The 17715-nt window shown below is 39.7% G+C and overlaps 2 protein-coding genes and 1 long non-coding RNA gene across 5 annotated transcripts in view; 1 reads left to right on the top strand and 2 right to left on the bottom strand.

The window, feature by feature from the left end:
* The window catches only part of HSD17B11 (hydroxysteroid 17-beta dehydrogenase 11), a 35485-nt gene extending 28948 nt beyond the window's left edge, over window positions 1-6537 (bottom strand). The window contains exon 1 of the mRNA XM_049630852.1: window positions 5916-6537. Within this exon, the coding sequence (XP_049486809.1) occupies window positions 5916-6125 (210 nt within the window). The 5' untranslated portion in view covers window positions 6126-6537. The remainder of the gene's footprint in view (window positions 1-5915) is intronic.
* A 4932-nt stretch (window positions 6538-11469) lies between these two features.
* LOC125922909 (uncharacterized) lies at window positions 11470-16329 on the bottom strand. The gene is made up of 3 exons (XR_007457829.1): window positions 16221-16329; window positions 13257-13392; window positions 11470-12000 (listed from the first exon to the last, which is right to left on the bottom strand). It is a non-coding gene; the product is annotated as an uncharacterized LOC125922909 (long non-coding RNA).
* The window catches only part of NUDT9 (nudix hydrolase 9), a 45798-nt gene continuing 41430 nt past the window's right edge, over window positions 13348-17715 (top strand). Inside the window, exons 1-2 of one of the 3 annotated variants that reach the window (XM_049630850.1) lie at window positions 13348-13433; window positions 15940-16153. Coding sequence is in view for 2 of the 3 variants with exons in the window: in XM_049630849.1 (XP_049486806.1) it covers window positions 16650-16756 (107 nt within the window). In the remaining variant the exon portion in view is untranslated. Of the gene's footprint in view, window positions 13434-15939; window positions 16154-16354; window positions 16757-17715 lie in introns of those variants that run through there. The other 2 variants (XM_049630849.1, XM_049630848.1) reach the window with 2 other exon arrangements.

Consider the following 17715-nt stretch of genomic DNA (forward strand, 5'->3'; position numbering starts at 1 on the left):
CTTGGTGACTGGATGAGGAAGGTGGGAAGAACCAAAGCTGAAGTCCTTGCTTTTTAGTTTATGTAACTCGCAACACGGTGTTGCAACAAGTCAGATGGAGGTCACGAGCAGATTTGAGAAACGGAATGATGAGCCCAATTTGGAGCACTGATTTTGTCACTTAAATTCAGGATCAGACCACACAGTTCTGTTTTGTTTTTCCTTTTTTTTTGTTTCCATTTTTGCTTGTTGGTTTGCCTTTACCAATTTTGTAGCTTCTTTTTATTTTAAAGAATGTCTCAAATAATACCTTGGATTGAGTTTTAGTCTGTGAACACTGCAAGCCAAGAAATTATTGTCAGCTAACCCACAAGTGGATGGACTTACTACATTTACCCACAGAAAGAATGGTAGAACAGAATACTAGTGTTGCGAATTTGCTAGTAACCTGCAATTACTCTTGCAGAAAACCCAAATCTGGAGAGCTATGGAAAGAATGTGCAGTTTGCTCACTGAACTTAATTAACTGTGGCAATAAAAGGAAATAGGGTATTTTCCCTTTTACTGAAATCTCTCACACAAACTGTTGTATACTCTGGAGAGGAGCCCTTACTCCCCAAGGGACACTGAAACCTTATGTTGCCCTCCTGTACCTAACAGGCAGCTTTTGGCTCTTTCCTTTAAAAGTAGATTTCATTACTCAGCCATGAAAAAGAATGAAATCTTGCCATTTACAACGAAGTGGATGGAGCTTCAGTGTATTATACTAAGTGAAATAGGTCAGAGAAAGACAAATATCATATGATTTCACTCATATGTGGAATTCAAGAAACAAAACAGATGAATGTAGGGGAAGGGAAAGAAAAAAAAAAGAGAGTAAGCAAATCAGAAGAGACTCTTTTTTACTCTTAACTACAGAGAACAAATGGAGAGTTGCCTGAGGGAAGGTGGGTGGGGGATGGGCTAACTGGGTGATGGTAAAGGAGGGCACTTGTGTCCAGCACTGGGTGTTATATGTGAGCGATGAATCACTAAATTCTACACCTGAAACCAATTTTACCATATAAGTTAAGTAACTGGAATGTAAATTAAAACTTGAAATAAAAAAATAAAATTAAAAAAAGTACATTTCATTTATGTAGTATACACACAAAATGGAATGTTATTCAGCCTTCAAAAGTATAAAAATTTGAGGGGAGCCTGGGTGGCTTGGTCGGTTAAGCGTCCGTCTTCGGCTCAGGTCATGATCTCATGGTCCGTGAGTTCGAGCCCCGCGGCGGGCTCTGTGCTGACAGCTCAGAGCCTGGCGCCTGTTTCAGATTCTGTGTCTCCCTCTCTCTCTGCCCCTCCCCTGTTCATGCTCTGTCTCTCTCTGTCTCAAAATAAATAAACGTTAAAAAAAAAAGTAAAAAAAAAAAAAAAGTATAAAAATTTGACACATTCTACAGCATAGGTGAACCTTGATGATATTAAGCTTAGTGAAACAAGCCAGAAACAAAAGGACAAATATTGCAAAATTCTAGTTATTTGAGATACCCAGCATAGTCAAATACACAGAGACAGGAAGTTGAACGGTGGTTGCCGAAGGCTGGGGGAGAGGAGGCTGGGGAGTAATTGTTTAAGGGGTGCAAAGTTTCAGTTTGCAATGATGAAAAAGTTCTGGAGATGGCCAGGGGAGGTCATTTCATAACGACGTGAATGTACTTAACACAACTAAACTCAACACTTAAAAATGATTAAATGGAAATTTTTGTTATACATACTTTCCCACTATAAAAAGTTTCAGTAAGTATATTGCACTGATTCTTTGGGTCTGTACAAAGTTTGGTTCTTATATGGAACAGATTTTGCAATTAAACTCCATTTGCCATGTATTCCATTTGCAGAGATTTGCTTAGTACTGGTCGGCTCTGTCAATGCACAGAGTGGGTGCTGGCAAATATGCCCTTCCTTTACACTGGCAGTCACACTTTTCCTACTTCCCTGGTCTTCCTCACTTAGGGCCAAGGTTGGCACTCCACACCTTCTGAACTATGCCAGAAATGATTTTATTTATTTATTTATTTATTTATTTATTTATTTGGAATTTATTGTCAAATTGGTTTCCAAACAACACCCAGTGCTCATCCCAACAGGTGCCCTCCTCAGTGCCCTTCACCCACCCTCCCCTCCCTCCCACCCCCCATCAACCCTCAGTTTATTCTCAGTTTTTAAGAGTCTCTTAAGTTTTTTTTTTAATGCAAGAAATTTAAGTTTAAAATTCTGCCAGGAAAAATTTTAGACAGCCTCCATATTCATTTGGTGAGAAGTAAAAAATAAGCAGATCCTTAACATTTTTCTCAGCCCAGTGGAACTGCTCATCATTCTTCAAGACTTCCCGTGTTAACCTTTTTCTCTAGTATGTTGGATGCAGTTCTCAATTTTTAATCCTGGGCTCTCCTTTAAGTCCTTACTAATCCTTTGTCCTCTATCCCTACAACTAAAACTCTGTTCATTACCTAGACTACTAAACTTCTATAAGTTTTTCTGATTATTTCCATTGCTTTTTCCCATTCATTAATTCACTTCTCCATTTGATAAAGTCTTTGAGTATATACTAACTAGGTGCTCAGCACTTTCTATAAATTTATCTTCACAGACTTATCTAATGAGGCATGGGGGTGAGAATGGTCAAGAAATGTGAGAATATCTACATTAAGCAATAAGGAATTCATGGCATGAATCTCAGTAGAATAAGAAAGCTGAAGCCACCACTAATCCCTCCCGAAATTCATGCTCCTTTTTTATGGACCTCAGGACGAGTAGGAAGATGGAAGACTTCTGCCCTGAGTAGGATATCTTTAGACCTGGCTAACCTTGCTGCTTGACTTAATCTGAGAAATTATCTCTGGGGACAATTTGTCTTTGAACGCTGGAGGAAGAATTTGATCTGGCCCCTCCCTACTTCCTGCCTGTTCTGAAAACAATCTTAAACTCTCTTTTTTCATTCCTTCTCCACTGAGCCACCAGCCCAGAAGTCTCTAGGATCTGCTGCCTGGATGGACTGCTTGAAATTTCCACTCTACTCTCCTCCCCAGTCAGGTTTAGTGGTTCTCAGACTTTCATAATTTTAAAATATGCAAAATTTCAAGGGACGTGGACTGTGGTGTATATACTGAACCAGGACTGCCAATCTTTTTTTTTTTTTTTTTTTTTTTTAATTTTAATGTTTATTTATTCTTGAGAGAGAACAAGCAGGGGTGGGGCAGAGAGAGGGAGACAAGAATCTGAAGCAGGCTCCAGGCTCCGAGCCGGCAGTGAAGAGCCAGACAAGGGGCCTGAACTCACAAACTGCCAGACCATGACCTGAGCCCAAACTGGATGCTTACCCGACTGAGCCACCCAGGCATCCTGGACTGCCAATCTTTTATGTGGCCAAATAAGGACATTAAAACTAACACAGTTTTATATATATATATATATATATATATATATATATATATATATATGAAGGATATAATCTCAAAATTGTTGAAGGCTTATTTAAATGAAATAAACTTAACATAATAAATACTACATTATTCTTGATTTTCTGCCACTTCCCTTACTACCTCTCTGGCCTACAAAACCAGCATCATCTCTTGTTTGGATTACTGCGGGTCTCCTAACCGCTCTCCCTGCCCCCCAGCAGCCTAGAATCTGTCTCAAAATCCTCCATTGGCTCTCCCAGGAAAAGCCAAAGCACAAACAATAGTTTACAGGAAACTTTATGATCTGGAGCTGCTGCTACTTAAGTTTCTAGACCAGCGCTGTCTCATAAAAATATAATGTGAGCCATGTACTTAATTTCAATTTTTCTGCTAGCCACACCTGAGAAAATAAAATTTAATTTAGTAATATGTTTTATTTAACTGAAAATAATCCAAAATATTATTTTGGAATATTTATTATTATAATGAAATATTCTATTTCAATATGTAATCCACAGAAAAGCTGTAAGATATTCAACATACTTTTTTTCATACTGTCTTTGAAATCCTGTGTGTATTTACACCTATATCACAATTCAGATGAGTCACATTTCAAATGCTCAACAGCCACAAGTGGCTAGTAGCTACTACTAACCATTGTGTTGGAAAGCACAGATCTAGACTTTTCTTTTACTTCTCTCCTTTCCCTCACTCTGTGCCAGGCTTTGCATTTGCTGATCCCTTTCTGCAGAGATAGGTGAGGGGCTCGTTGCACCCTCAGCCTCTTCTGATCTTGACTCAACTATCTCCATCTCAGTGAGGTTTTGTGTATAAGATCAACACGATCCCTGTCCTCCACCTACCATACAAAGTCCCTCTCCCCTTTCACACTTTTTCTTTATACTTATCACCATTCAGCAATTACATAGCTTATTATACAGCATGTCCTGTTTATTGTCCCTAGTTCATAAGGTTTGTGTTTTTCTCACTGCTGTGTCCTCAGTTCTGCATTAGAACAGTGTCTGGCAGATAGTAGGTGCTCAATAAATACTTGTTGGATGAAAGCACTTGACTCCAAAGCAGAAAAAAATTGTACAAATGGGCACAGGGCATTGGGAGTCATTAACACAGATGTGTAACCTAATACTTATACCTGAATTCTTCAATGGTAGCTTAAACTTCACTTTGTGAATAAGAACTAACGTGTGTTTACCATGTGCCAAATGCTTTGTGCATGCTATTGCTAAATGCTATGTGCTAAATGCTAAATGCTTTGTGCATGCTATTTGGTATATCTGCTACTTGGTATAATTTAAGGCAAGTACTGTTATTTTATTCCTTTTACAGAAAAGGAACCTAAAGCTCTATGAAGTTAGAAGGTAGCTTGTGAAGAAGTGGAGAGCTTTGCTGAGTCTGACCATACCAACCTGCCAGACATTCACCACCAGTGACCACATCAGATTGGACTGGGCCTCGTTTGTATCTTTCATTGCACATAATTATTTAAAGTCTATTTTCCCTATGAGATTGAAGGCAGGGGACCCTATGTCCTGTTGGGCACTGTGTTCTTAACCATCTATGCAACAGATATTCAAAAAATGCTTGTTGATTGCTATCTCAATCACACACTCATTGGATGAACTCTCATCTAAACTTGCAATCCCTAAATTCTTGTTTCAGCACTGGGTGTTGCCTAACGTGTAAGGGATGGCATTTCAGGCCTTGAGGTGCCTTCTGGAAATCTCTCTGCCATCTACCATTGGCCAAATAAAAGATTAGATTCAAAGTCCTCCTCTCTTCCTTAAGCCTACACCTATTCTTGTAAAACACTGTGTACATTGAAGAGGTTTTTTTCTTTTCTTTCTTTTAAATTTTTTATTTTGTTTTATTTTTAAAGTAAACTCTATGCCCGATGTGGAGTTTGAACTAAACGACTCCGAGATCAAGAGGCACACGCTCTGCCGACTGAGCCAGCCAGGCACCTCAAAGAGTTTTTTCTTTTATATCGTTTTTAACAAAAAGATAATTTTAAAAATTACTTTTGGCAACTGCTATGATCCAATAATGTTGCTTTCTGTTGGCTATCTTTTTAAACCCACTTATCTCAGTAATGGACAGGATTTTTTTTTCTTAACAGGTGCAAACCTCTTACTTTTAATAGACTAGTTTAAAAAGATTACTTTCCCCATCTGATTAAGATAGAAGGGTCAGCGAAATCAGGCCTTGGAGGAGATTACAAATTATTTTCAGGGCAAAAGGCAGTATATGTTTACAATGCCAAATTAGTGATGGGTAGTAACTGGGAATCCCATATTGTCTAAGTCCATTTATCCTGTAATCATAAATACATTAATGAATCTATAAAATACCAATAGTAGTTTTTTCTACCTACTTTATAGAGATGCCTGAAGGGGATGTTGCCTACAGAATGCATCCCTGTCTACAGATCAAAGGTGCCAAAAAGTAAAACACAGTGAGCACTATTACCTTATTTATATCCCACAGAACCAGTTTGCTTTTAAGTTTGGCAAATTCATAGGCAGTTAGTCTCCCAATTCCGTGTCCAGCTCCAGTAATCAGGACGATTTCTCCAGTAACTGATTTTCTCTTCTTAGGAATGAAAAGCTTCAGAAGCGACTCTAAGCTGAAGATGATCAGTAAGGGCAGAAACTGAAGACACTGCAGAAAGAATTTCATCCTTTTTGTTGCTGCGAGCTTTTGGTGTGTTTCCTTTCACCAATCACTCTAAATTGCTTCTGGAGGGCTGTTCCGTCCAATACCAGAGAGAATAAAAGCAAAAGCAAGGAAGGGCTCCTTTATCAGGGAGAAACAACCAACTCTGAAACCTTTCCTTCCGCTGGGCTGGGCTTCGTTCAGCCTTTCACAATTGGCTCTGGCTGCAGTGCGGAGCTGCTGCTCGCCAGCTCAGAAATCTGGGAGGGACAAAGTCCGGAGGAGGGCAAGGCTTCCCCTTCTGGTCCTATTTGACCCACTACCTCCGGGTCTCGAGAGCCGACCATCTACGCTTAGCTGCCGCCTGCTTTCCTCTCAAAGTTACAAAGATAGCTGACAGTGTCCCTGGCCCGGGTCTGAGGCTTCTTTGAAACTTGATGCCCATCATTAGCGAAGGGATGCAAATGTAGTTTCCTGTCTTAAAAGGAACGTGGAGAGAGGGGTCAGTTGTTCCATACCTTCCAAACCCGCCCCGAAAAATTATGCTGCCTCACATTTTAGTTTGAACTAAGCTCGATTCCCGGAGAGCAGAGAAAATGTTGTCTTTTCAAGGACAGCAATAATCAAGGTCCAGGAAAAATCAGATCGTATCATAGGGGATTGTTTCCACAAGGAAGATCAGTATATTTTTTTTGGATAACCTTTTTCACTCAACCTGTTAGAACTTGGGAAAAAAAAAAAAAAAAAAAAATTTTATAAATTTTTATATATATATATATATATTACACTTTGGTAATTGCATCTTTATCCAGGTTAATAAATCATTGCCTCCAGAATGAATAACAAAATAGAAAGAAAATCACCTTGCATAAAGATTATGTAATTTTTGGTTTAGTAGCCTATTTATGTAAGTATTTTTAAAAATCCTAGAGATTGGTTACTGAAAAAAAAGACCCAACTCTGGGTTTCTGTGCATAAGAGCTTAATAATTGTCTGTTACATGTAGTTTTTCAATTCAGTTTTTGACAGTAATTGAATTTAGGCTTTTTGTGAGACTATAGTACTTTGAAAAGAGGCTTCAGTCATGTCGGTGACAGATGGTCACTATATTTATATTTATACTTATATTTATATTTATATTATTTATACTTATATTTATATTTATATTTATATTTATATATTTAAGAAGCCGGAAGGGGTGCCTGGATGGCTCAGTAAGTTAAGTGTGGGGCTTCTGATTTCAGGTCAGGTCATGATGTCACAATTCATGAGATGGCGCCCCGCAAGGGGCTCTGTGCTGACAGTGTGGTCTGCTTGGGATTCTCTGTCTGCCTCTCTCTGCCCCTCTGCTGTTTGTGTGCGGGCTGGAGCACTGTGCTCTCTCTCTTTCTCAAAATAAATAAAGACTTAAAAATAAATAAATAAGGGGCGCCTGGGTGGCTCAGTGGGTTAAGCGTCTGACTTCGGCTCAGGTCATGATCTTGAGGTTTGTGAGTTTGAGCCCCGTGTGCGGCTGTGTGCTGACAGCTCAGAGCCTGGAGCCTGCTCCCGATTCTGTGTCTCCCTCTCTATCTGCCCCTCCCCTGTTCACACTCTGTCTCTTAATAATAAATAAACGTTAAAAAATTACAATAAATAAATAAACCTTAAGAAAATAACAGGCAGGAAGATCACAAAAAATTGAAGTTCACGGGGCACCTGGGTGGCTCACTTGGTTGAGTGTCAGAATTTGGCTCACATGATGATCTCTCTGTTCGTGACTTCGAGCCCCACATGGAGCTTGCTGCTGTCAGTGCAGAGCCCACTTTAGATCCTCTGTCTCCCTCTTTCTACCCCTCCCCTCCTTGCACTCGCTTTCTCTCAAAAATAAACATACATTAAAAAAAAAAAAAGACTAAATTCTCCTTTGGTCCCACCAACATTTCCCCCTTGAGAGCAAAACATTTTCAGCAAGAAGCTAAATGCTTACCTACACATTTGTATAATGTCAAGAAATAATTAAAAAAAAGTGAAGTTCACAAAGAATTCACACTCCTATCTATCATCTGCAACTTTTTATTATTGCCCTTAAATCCACATTTATGATAGTATAGAAAGTTTACAGTTTCCAGAACTTTTTTCCACATATATTATCTCATTAGATTTTTTTTTTTTAATTTTTTTTTTCTCAACGTTTTTTATTTATTTTTGGGACAGAGAGAGACAGAGCATGAACGGGGGAGGGTCAGAGAGAGAGGGAGACACAGAATCGGAAACAGGCTCCAGGCTCCGAGCCATCAGCCCAGAGCCTGACTCGGGGCTCGAACTCACAGACCGCGAGATCGTGACCTGGCTGAAGTCGGACGCTTAACCGACTGCGCCACCCAGGCGCCCCTCATTAGATTTTTTTTAAAGCCTCTTAGGAACTAGAAAAGAAAGCTATTTATTTCCCCATTTTATAAGTAAATAGATCAGTTAGATTAATTTTTTAAAGTTCCCACAGCAAGTAAAAGCATAACTGGGTTAGATGCAGGGTGAGGATTTGTCAAACGTTTTTGCCCAATACCTATACAAAGAAATCACATTTTACGTGTGTGTGTGTGTATGTGTTTACTTTCATATATGTTGACTTTCATACATATTCAGGCTCTTTCTCTAACATTTTCTATTGAGAAAATTGTATTTAAAGAGAACTGGGTAGTTTTGACCCACAAAGTTGACCAGAGCTTCCCTGGTGTAGGGAAAAAACCCAGTGTTTTCAAATAGTCACACCTGAATCCCATATGTGTATGTGACTTTACCTCCCTAAGGATGTTTCCTAATTTGTAAAATTGGGATGTTACTAATACTTAATCCTACAAGATTCTTGTGAAGTTCAAATGAGTTAACATAAAGCACAGTATTCTATCAACTGTATGTAAGTTATAATTTACACTAATATAATTATAATGTGGATGGTTTTGTGAGTGATAATTAGCTACTAATTTGACACAGTGGCAAAGTGTGATTTTATATGTTTGTGGTTTTTAAAAATGCCTTTCATTAGGAGAGTTTAAAATGTTTTCTGTGTGCAGCATCTTAATTTCAGGCTACCCTTCTAGCTGTTGAAATGGCATTTGAAAAAGTGAGAAAAAAAGGTAAGGATGTGGAGCGTTTCAACGATGTTTTGAGCAACGATGTCTTGAGTAGGCATTGTGCTAAGTGATTTACATATGCACACTTCATTTTCTCTTCCCAACAGTCTTAAGAAGTAGGTTTGATGAGATGTCTATTATATGAATAAAGAAACAAAGGATGACCTGAGCACACAGTATGAATGGAAGAGTTGGAATTTAGACCTAGGCCGTTATCACTATGTTATATTTCCTTCTTTTTTTAGGGCAAAGAAGAAAAGCTAAGCCAACCATAAATCACTTTGAAAATTCAAAAGAATCAAAACTCCTACTACTCATAATACTTCCTATTATTCATAACTCCTACAACATTCATAACACCTCCCTCTCATACCATTTGTTAACTTAATCCCTAATAGGCATTTGAGCACAGCTATTAAAACAAGGATTTTTTAAAAATATAATTTATTGTCAAATTGGTTTACATACAACACCCAGTACTCATCCCAACAAGTGCCCTCCTCAATGCCCATCACCCATGTTCCTCTCTCCCCAACCCCCCCTCCCCCTTCAACCCTCAGTTTGTTCTCTGTGTTTAAGAGTCTCTTGTGTTTTGCCTTCCTCCCTCCCTCTCTGTTTGTAACTATTTTTTTCCCCTTCTTTTCCCCCGTGGACTTCTTTTAAGTTTCTCAAGATCCACATATGAGTGAAAACATATGCTATCTCTCTTTCTCTGACTTACTTCACTCAGCATAATACCCTCCAGTTCTATCCATGTTGCCACAAATAGCAGGATTTCATTCTTTCTCATTACCAAGTAGTATTCCATTGTATATATAAACCACGTCTTCTTTATCCATTCATCAGGTAATGGGCATTTAGGTTCTTTCCATAATTTGGCTATTGTTGAAAGTGCTGCTACAAACATTGGGGTACACCTGCCCCTATGCATCAGCACTTCTGTATTCCTTGGATAAATTCCTAGTATTGCTGTTGCTGGGTCATAGGGTAGGTCTATTTTCAATTTTTTGAGGAACCTCCACACTGTTTTCCACAGCGGCTGCACCAGTTTGCATTCCCACCAACAGTGCAAGAGGGTTCCCGTTTCTCCACATCCTTGCCAGCATCTATAGTCTCCTGATTTGTTCATTTTAGCCACTCTGACCGGTGTGAGGTGGTATCTCAGTGTGGCATTGATTTGTATTTCCCTGCTGATGAGTGATGTTGTGCATCTTTGCATGTGTCTGTTGGCATCTTCTTTGGAAAAGTGTCTAAAAACAAGGATTTTGAATTCCTGCCATTTTTTTTTTATCAGCTATGTGATACCTGGTTAATTATTTACCCTCCCCTGAGGTCTCAGTTACTTCATCTGTAAAATGGGTATAATAGCAGCTTGGTTGAGTAAATGAGATATTTAAAAAGCATACAGCATGACACCTTACATACAAATATACTTAATGAATGATAGCTATTACTGTATCTTAACCAGCCATCAGTAAGAGGTTTATGTTTGCAAGGCTGGCTCTGTAGAATGCTAGTGGATTCAGAAGAAAAGGTCGCTGTACTTATCAATTATATAGGCCAATAAAGAACAGTCACTTTTCTTTTTCCCCATTATTCTAAAGAACACTGAGGAAGAACACTCAGAAATGATTGCCAGACTGTGCTAAAGGAGGTAATTCCAATAGTTTTTCAGTCATTCTGGGATAGAAGCCTTCATACTTGGCTCTGAAGTCTGAATTTTAGACCTGGAGGGTGTCAGAAATTAACCTGTCCAAGCATATTTTTTAAAAAAGTCATGAATCTATGAATTCAAAGTAATGACTATATCTGGTTTAAAAATGGTTCAAAGGTGCAGATAATAAAAAGACACAGTTCTGAGTCCCACCCTTGTCTAATTCTTCAGATGAACTCCTTAAAAAAAATTTTTTTTTTACATTTATTTATTTTTGAGAGACAGAGACAGACAGAGCACAAGTGGGGGAGGGACAGAGAGAATGAGACACAGAATCTGAACTAGGTTCCAGGCTCTGAGCTGCCAGCACAGAGCCCAACACAGGGCTTGAACTCACAAAGTGTGAGATCATGACCTAAGCTAAAGTTGAGCCACCCAGGTGCCCCAGATAAACTACTTGTAATCTATTTAACCATCTCTTGCAGAATTGATTCCATGCCTCTAATAAAAGCTTACAGTGTCATTTCTTGGTTAATCAATAGTAGACATTAAAAAAAACTTCTTTTGTATTTATTTATTTTTGAGAGACAGAGAGAGACAGAGCACCAGCAGGGGAGGAACAGAGAGAGACAGACACAGAATCTGAAACAGGCTCCAGGCTCTGAGCTGTCAGCACAGAGTCCGAAGTTGGGCTAGAACTCACAAACCATGAGATCATGACCTGAGCTGAAGTCAGACATTCAACTGACTGAGCCACCCAGGTGCCCCAATAATAGACATTATTAATTGATTTTCTTCTATGACAGCTGAGGATGTAGCTCACTTATTCCTCCCCTAACACCCTTCTCCTTATATATTCCCAATATAAATTATGTTACTATCCTTACTACTTTTGTTTGGTCATATTTAAAACTTTTACACTTTTTATGTCTTATTTATGCCACTGTATGATGAAACTTTCAGTTTCCCATTCTGTAAAAGGAGGGTAAGCCCTATTCTTTTCCTCAGGAGTCCATTCCATTTCTACCTCCCAATTTCTAATACCTGGTTTACTTTCATATGCTCAGGACTTATCATGCTGACTTTCTATTTTGTAACTGTAACATTTTCTGTGCTTGGTCTATGGTTGATTCTGAAAGGTAAAAGTCAACAGATAGTATTTACATTCTTGTGACTAAACAGTGGCCTTCGTTAGCAAAAGGCTCTTACTAGCGTAACTGGGACAGACTGGATCAGAAGAAATCACTGTCATCTCGAAACTATTCACCCTTGGCCTTTATGAAATCTGAGGCAGCATAACGTTAAAGCAAAAACTCTGAAATTAGGTTGGAATCCAGCTCTGTCACTCTCTAGGTGTGTGATTTTGAACAAGTCATTTAAATTGTTTGTTTTAATTTCCTTCAGCATGCATTAACTTATTAAGAGACAGGACCGGTGGGTGTGACGTTTCCACTGATTGAAAGAACACAAATGATATGAAGAAAATTCTTGCCTCAAGCAAAGAAAAAGAGGAAAGTAGGCTTCTTCTGACCCAGGGGTTTATGGAAAAGGAGAGATAATAGCAGTGAAGGTAAGTATTAAGAATGTAATAACTTGACTTCGACTCCAACCCCTACCCCTATATTACAGTTTGTCCAGTTCCAACTTTTATAATACCTATTTCTCTATGTTGTGAGGAATAAAGTTTCCTACAGTATTAATGGCTTTCTGTTGCACTTGGGATAAACTCCTAATTCCTTAGCACAGACCATTAAGCCTTATATGATTTGGCTCTTGTGTCAAGATTTTTACATAAAATAAACCCAACCATTGTAGTTTAGTCAAATAGGGGCTTATTTTCCTTATTAACCCAGAACCACGCTATGCAGGACTTGTGCAACTACTTAAGGAAGTCATAAAAAACTCAGTCTCCTTCTTATACCCAATTCTGCCATCTATATGTGTGGCTTTTGTCAATAGGATCTCAAGATGGCTGCTCCTTCTCTAGGAAATGTGCCCTCCCTTCAAGCAGGAATAAAGGAGGGAGGGGAAATTGTGAAGGGTTACTAGTTCCTGCTAAATCAGCCAGTCTCTTTTGCCCAGGAAAATAATGGCCTTCCTAGAAAACCCACACAGTAGGCTACCACATTCATCTCATTGGCCAGGAAGGGTCCTGTGGCCCCTTTAGCTTCAGGGAGCACAGGGAGGTAAGTTTTTAACCAGACACATTTCTACATATGACATGGAAGAAGGGAGAATGAATAAATGGGTACTGGGAAGCAGAGGGCTATGTCCAGCATACTGGCCCACCTCTCTGGCTTCACTGCAGATCACACTTTCCCCAGTTTACTACTATGCTTTAGCACATTGACCTTTCTGTTCCTTGATTATGGCCAAACCCTTTCCTACCTTAGAGATGTTGCACTTGCAGTCCTCTCTGCCTGGAATGCTCTCTACCCAGCTTTTCCAGTGGCTGGCAGCTTCATGTCCGTAGATGTCTCTCAAATGTGACCTTCTCAGAAAAGTCTTTGCTGACACACTTCTCCTGTAATATAGTTACTCCAGCCTCAATTATTATTTTACACAGTAAGTTGTCTACTTCCTTCATAATATGCAATTCCTAGTTGGCTTAGTTATTTATAGTTGATTTATCTCCCCTAGAAAGTAAGTTTCATGAGAGCAGGACCTTGTTCATCTTGTTCCCAACTTTATTCCTGCCACCCAGGGCAGTGCTTGGTAAATAGTAATTAATCCATAAATATTTGTTATATAAAGAAATGGACAGAAAAAGGGGGAAACAGTTGGGATTATTATTATTTTTTTTTGAAGTTTTAAGCTTATTTGAGAGAGAGAGAGAGAGAGAGAGAGAGAGAATGTGAGTGAAGGGCAGAGAGAGAGGGAGAGAGAATCCTAAGCAGGCTCCACGCTGTCAGCATGGAACCCAAAGAGAGGCTCGAATTGTAAGATTATCACCTGAGCCAAGATCAAGAGTGAGACACTTAACTGACTGAGCCCCCCCAGGCGCCCCAACAGTTGGAATTAATAGTCACTCTTATTTTTAGCATATGTAAAATTGATACCAGTAATTACATACACTGCTTTCCTATTTCAAAACATTCATTAGGTAGCTTAGTTGGTAAAGCTTCTGACTCTTGATTTTGGCTCAGGTAGTGATCTCACAGTTGTGAGATCAAGCCCTGCATCGGGCTCCACGCTGAGTGTGGAGTCTGCTTGGGATTCTCTCTCTCCCTCTCTCTCTCAAAATAAATATTTTAAAACATTCTTTATTGAGGATCTTTTGCCTGTCTAACTATTGTAAGAAGCCCTTAGAGTTGGTATGTGGTTACTACATTAAAAAAACAACAAAACCTTCACTTCTCTCTACTAAAATTCTAATGATACCCATTTAATTTGGGATGTGGATAAATGGATGGTAATATAAAACAGTAAATATTCGAGATGGCATTTGGGTTCTACCCAAGAGTGGACTACAGGGCATGCTCACTACTCTAGCAGACTCTAGTACATGTCCCTGCAGGAAGGAACCCTGGAGACCCACTATCTGAGCTAATTATGGTACAGTCCTAGTACCAAGAAGTTGGTTTTGCTTGCATAGTTGTATAGTTCTTTAAGCTAAGTGTGCTCCAATCTCTCCTTAAGGAATGTAGAGGTAGAGGGGTGCCTGGGGGCCTCAGTCAAACAACTGACTCTTGATTTCAGCTGAGGTCATGATCTCAAGTTTTGTGAGATCAAGCCCTGCATCGGGCTCTGTGCTGGTAGTGTGGAGCCTGCTTGGGATTCTCTCTCTCCTGTCTCCCTGCCTCTCCCTAAAAAATAAATAAAAAAACATTAAAAAAAAAAAAAAAAAAAAAAGGAATGTGGAGTTAGAAAACCAGAGCTTGAAGAACTTTCTATGAGAATTCCTTCTTGTCTCTTGTTCCTGGTCAGAGGTTTTGTAGCACACTGCCTTCTCTTCTTCCTAATGACATTTCAGAGGGGCTGAATCTTTTAAACAGAGCCTAATTACATTTCCAGTTTAAGCAGAGTTTAATGGCTGTCAATGACAAGAAGGGCAAAATTTATCCGACCAGAGGAAGACATGTCCAGATATTTATTTTTAAAAAAGCAAACACACTTTAATAATAGTACTAGAAGAACTGCCAAAAAATAAACAAACCTAGATACTAGTTAAAGCAGTAAGGACACATTTTATTCAGTAATACTATTGTATGAATGAACTCAACTTCCCTGAAATAGAAGGCTGGAGGGTGCTAAGGGAAAGACACTGAGGGGTGTTAAGGGGCTGAGTTGATGATTCATGTGAGTAGGCCACCTGAGATGAAAGAAACTTCTATCTTTACCATAAGAGGCAGCAGTGCAAGTTGAAGAAAGATGCCCACTAAAGTTAGGCCCTTATCCTTTCACAGGCACTGGGAACTAACACAGAGTTATCTCCCTGAATGACTGCATTTCAGAGTGAAGATTTCTCAGATCCTTGAGGAAACAGTTCTGGCTGGTAGATTTATACATCACAAAGGTCAGGAAAAATATTTGTAACTCCAAGTCTAAAGAAATTGCTCTAAGAGAGGGGTCTAGGTTACTATTTGCCTATTGCAAGGTTTTTTCCTGGAATAGTCAATTCTCCTTAGCTTTTCCATGCAGGCATCGTAAGGGGGTCTCGGATTATCCTGGGGACAAAGCCTTAAACTGCTAGAAGCCATACTGGTTTCGCCGAGTCTCTTAGTGCAAAGGTTGTGATGGAGCTGTTATATGCCAAGAGTTCTGCATTCTGTAGTCATCAGAATACTTGTAAAAGTTTGATTAATCTGGTTTTTGAGACAAAATTTTACAATGTGTGTCTATACCACACCATTGAGATTGTATGTTATGTACTTAAAAGTTGAGTATTTGCCACATTAATAAAATAATGAATATAAAAGATGAAAGCCAGATTACAAACTGTTTTAGACAATCTGAATTACCAGTTTTCAGCCTGGCAGTTTAATTGTTGCCCCTTGTTTGTGCTGGGTGTTGCCTTGTATTCCTGCTCCAAGCTGCGTTCTTGGCTCACAGCTGGTTTACTCCTCCACAGGTTTGCTAAGGTCACATCCGGCAAAGCCTTGTCAAACTTAGCATTTGCAGTCAACAACTTGGTGAAAAAGGAAGAGAAAGCCTTAGGTGGATTGCGAATCTCTTAACTACCTCCTTTTCGGGCAACCACTTATTATTCAGATACTAGGTCCTCCATGGTTCACTACAAGAGCTGCTTGTAACTCCTTCCAGCCGATTAAAAAAAACAAAAACAGGTAAACAACGTTCAATCCCTTTTTTTACTTTCTGCATTCCTCTCCCGCCCCCGTTCCAGCTCCCCACCTTCTTTTGTTTTCTCCTTTTTCTTGAGCTTTCCGTGTACATTTTCCCTCCGCCCAGCCCCAAGTACGCCTGCGCACACTGAGACGTCAAAGATCGCGAGCGCTGCGAGCTCGGCACTGTAGTTGCTTTACGGCGGGGTCGTAAAGTGCGGTCACTGGGGTTCGCGTCGCTGCTACGCAGCGGCAGGCGCTGGGAGTGACCAAGTGCTCAGCTGATTTGGTTGCCTGCGTCTCACTGTTGGAAGTGGGGGATTATTTGGGGAGGGCTCCTGGTTTTGTGTATTTTTGAGAAGAATGTAGATAGTCCTTTCCTGGAACGGGAGAGCGGCCCGGTCCTAGTGCCCGCTAATACTAGGGGCTGTGGAGCGGACGGAGGTTGTGGCCCTACCTAAGCGTGACCTCGCTCCGCGAAGCCGCCCGCGGGGCGCTGATGGCCGAACGCATTCTGGGAAAGACTTTAGCCACGGTGTCTCTCTCTGTGGCCTTGGCCTCTGTGACTGTCAAGTCCTCGGGCTGTTGCAGCATTCCGGCGTGCAGGTATTCCCCCTTCTAGTGCTGCTGGCTTCTTCTGAGCCCTTGCGTATGGGTGGGAACCAGCGTCCAGTGCTGCGGATTCTATAGGCTTTACTTGCGTCCAGGGTTTTTATAGTTGTATTTACGTTTTCAAAAAGGCTCCAAAATGTTTTATCTGCCTTTTGAGGAAAGCTAGTGGTAGCGATATTTCTTGGTGTCTGATATTGAAACTTGCCATCCTGCCTAAGCCACCAACGTTATTGTTCTCCGAGAGTTTGGATGTGGTGGTGTCCCGTGTCACTTTTTTTCGGATTAATACTTAAAATATTAAAATTAATACATGCATAAAGCTTAAAGAAGTGAACAGTAGAAATGGTGTAAAATGAAAAGTATAAGTTGTCATTCCTCCCTTCTACCTCTTATTTCAAATGTAGATATCTTTATCATCTACCTCTTTTTCTTGTTTTGCCAACTCGATAAATTTAAGGTTTTTTGTATCTCACACTGCCTCCTACGTTTTTTCTGTTTTTTTTTTTCTTCTCTTAATTCATCAGTAAACACGGTGTCCTAGATATTATATTAGGCACATAGTAATGAACGAGTTTTATGAGGCTGTCCCTCATTAAAAAAAGGAGTGGTTTTTTAAAAAAATTCCTGTTTGGCATGTCATGTTTCCTTTTGGCACAAAGAAATTCTCTTATATTCCTTCCCCGCCCCATTTTTGTCTTGCCCCTTTTTCTCTGGAACTCCTGTGATAGTTGTTGTACCTTCTGGATTGAATCTCTTCTCTTTTTCTCTCATTTTACATTCATCTTTTTGTACGATGTTCTTAGAGATTTTACTCAAATTTATCTTCCAGATTACTAATTCAGATTTAAGTCCTGTGCATTGTTAGTCATTTCTTCTATTGAATTGTAAATTTTGACAACCCTTTTTTCCCTGTAATTGCTCTTTTTAATAGCAGCCTTTTCTTATTTTATGGA

The sequence above is a fragment of the Panthera uncia genome, chromosome B1 (genome assembly GCF_023721935.1).
Source record: "Panthera uncia isolate 11264 chromosome B1, Puncia_PCG_1.0, whole genome shotgun sequence".
In the NCBI taxonomy this organism is placed as follows: Eukaryota; Metazoa; Chordata; class Mammalia; order Carnivora; family Felidae; genus Panthera; species Panthera uncia.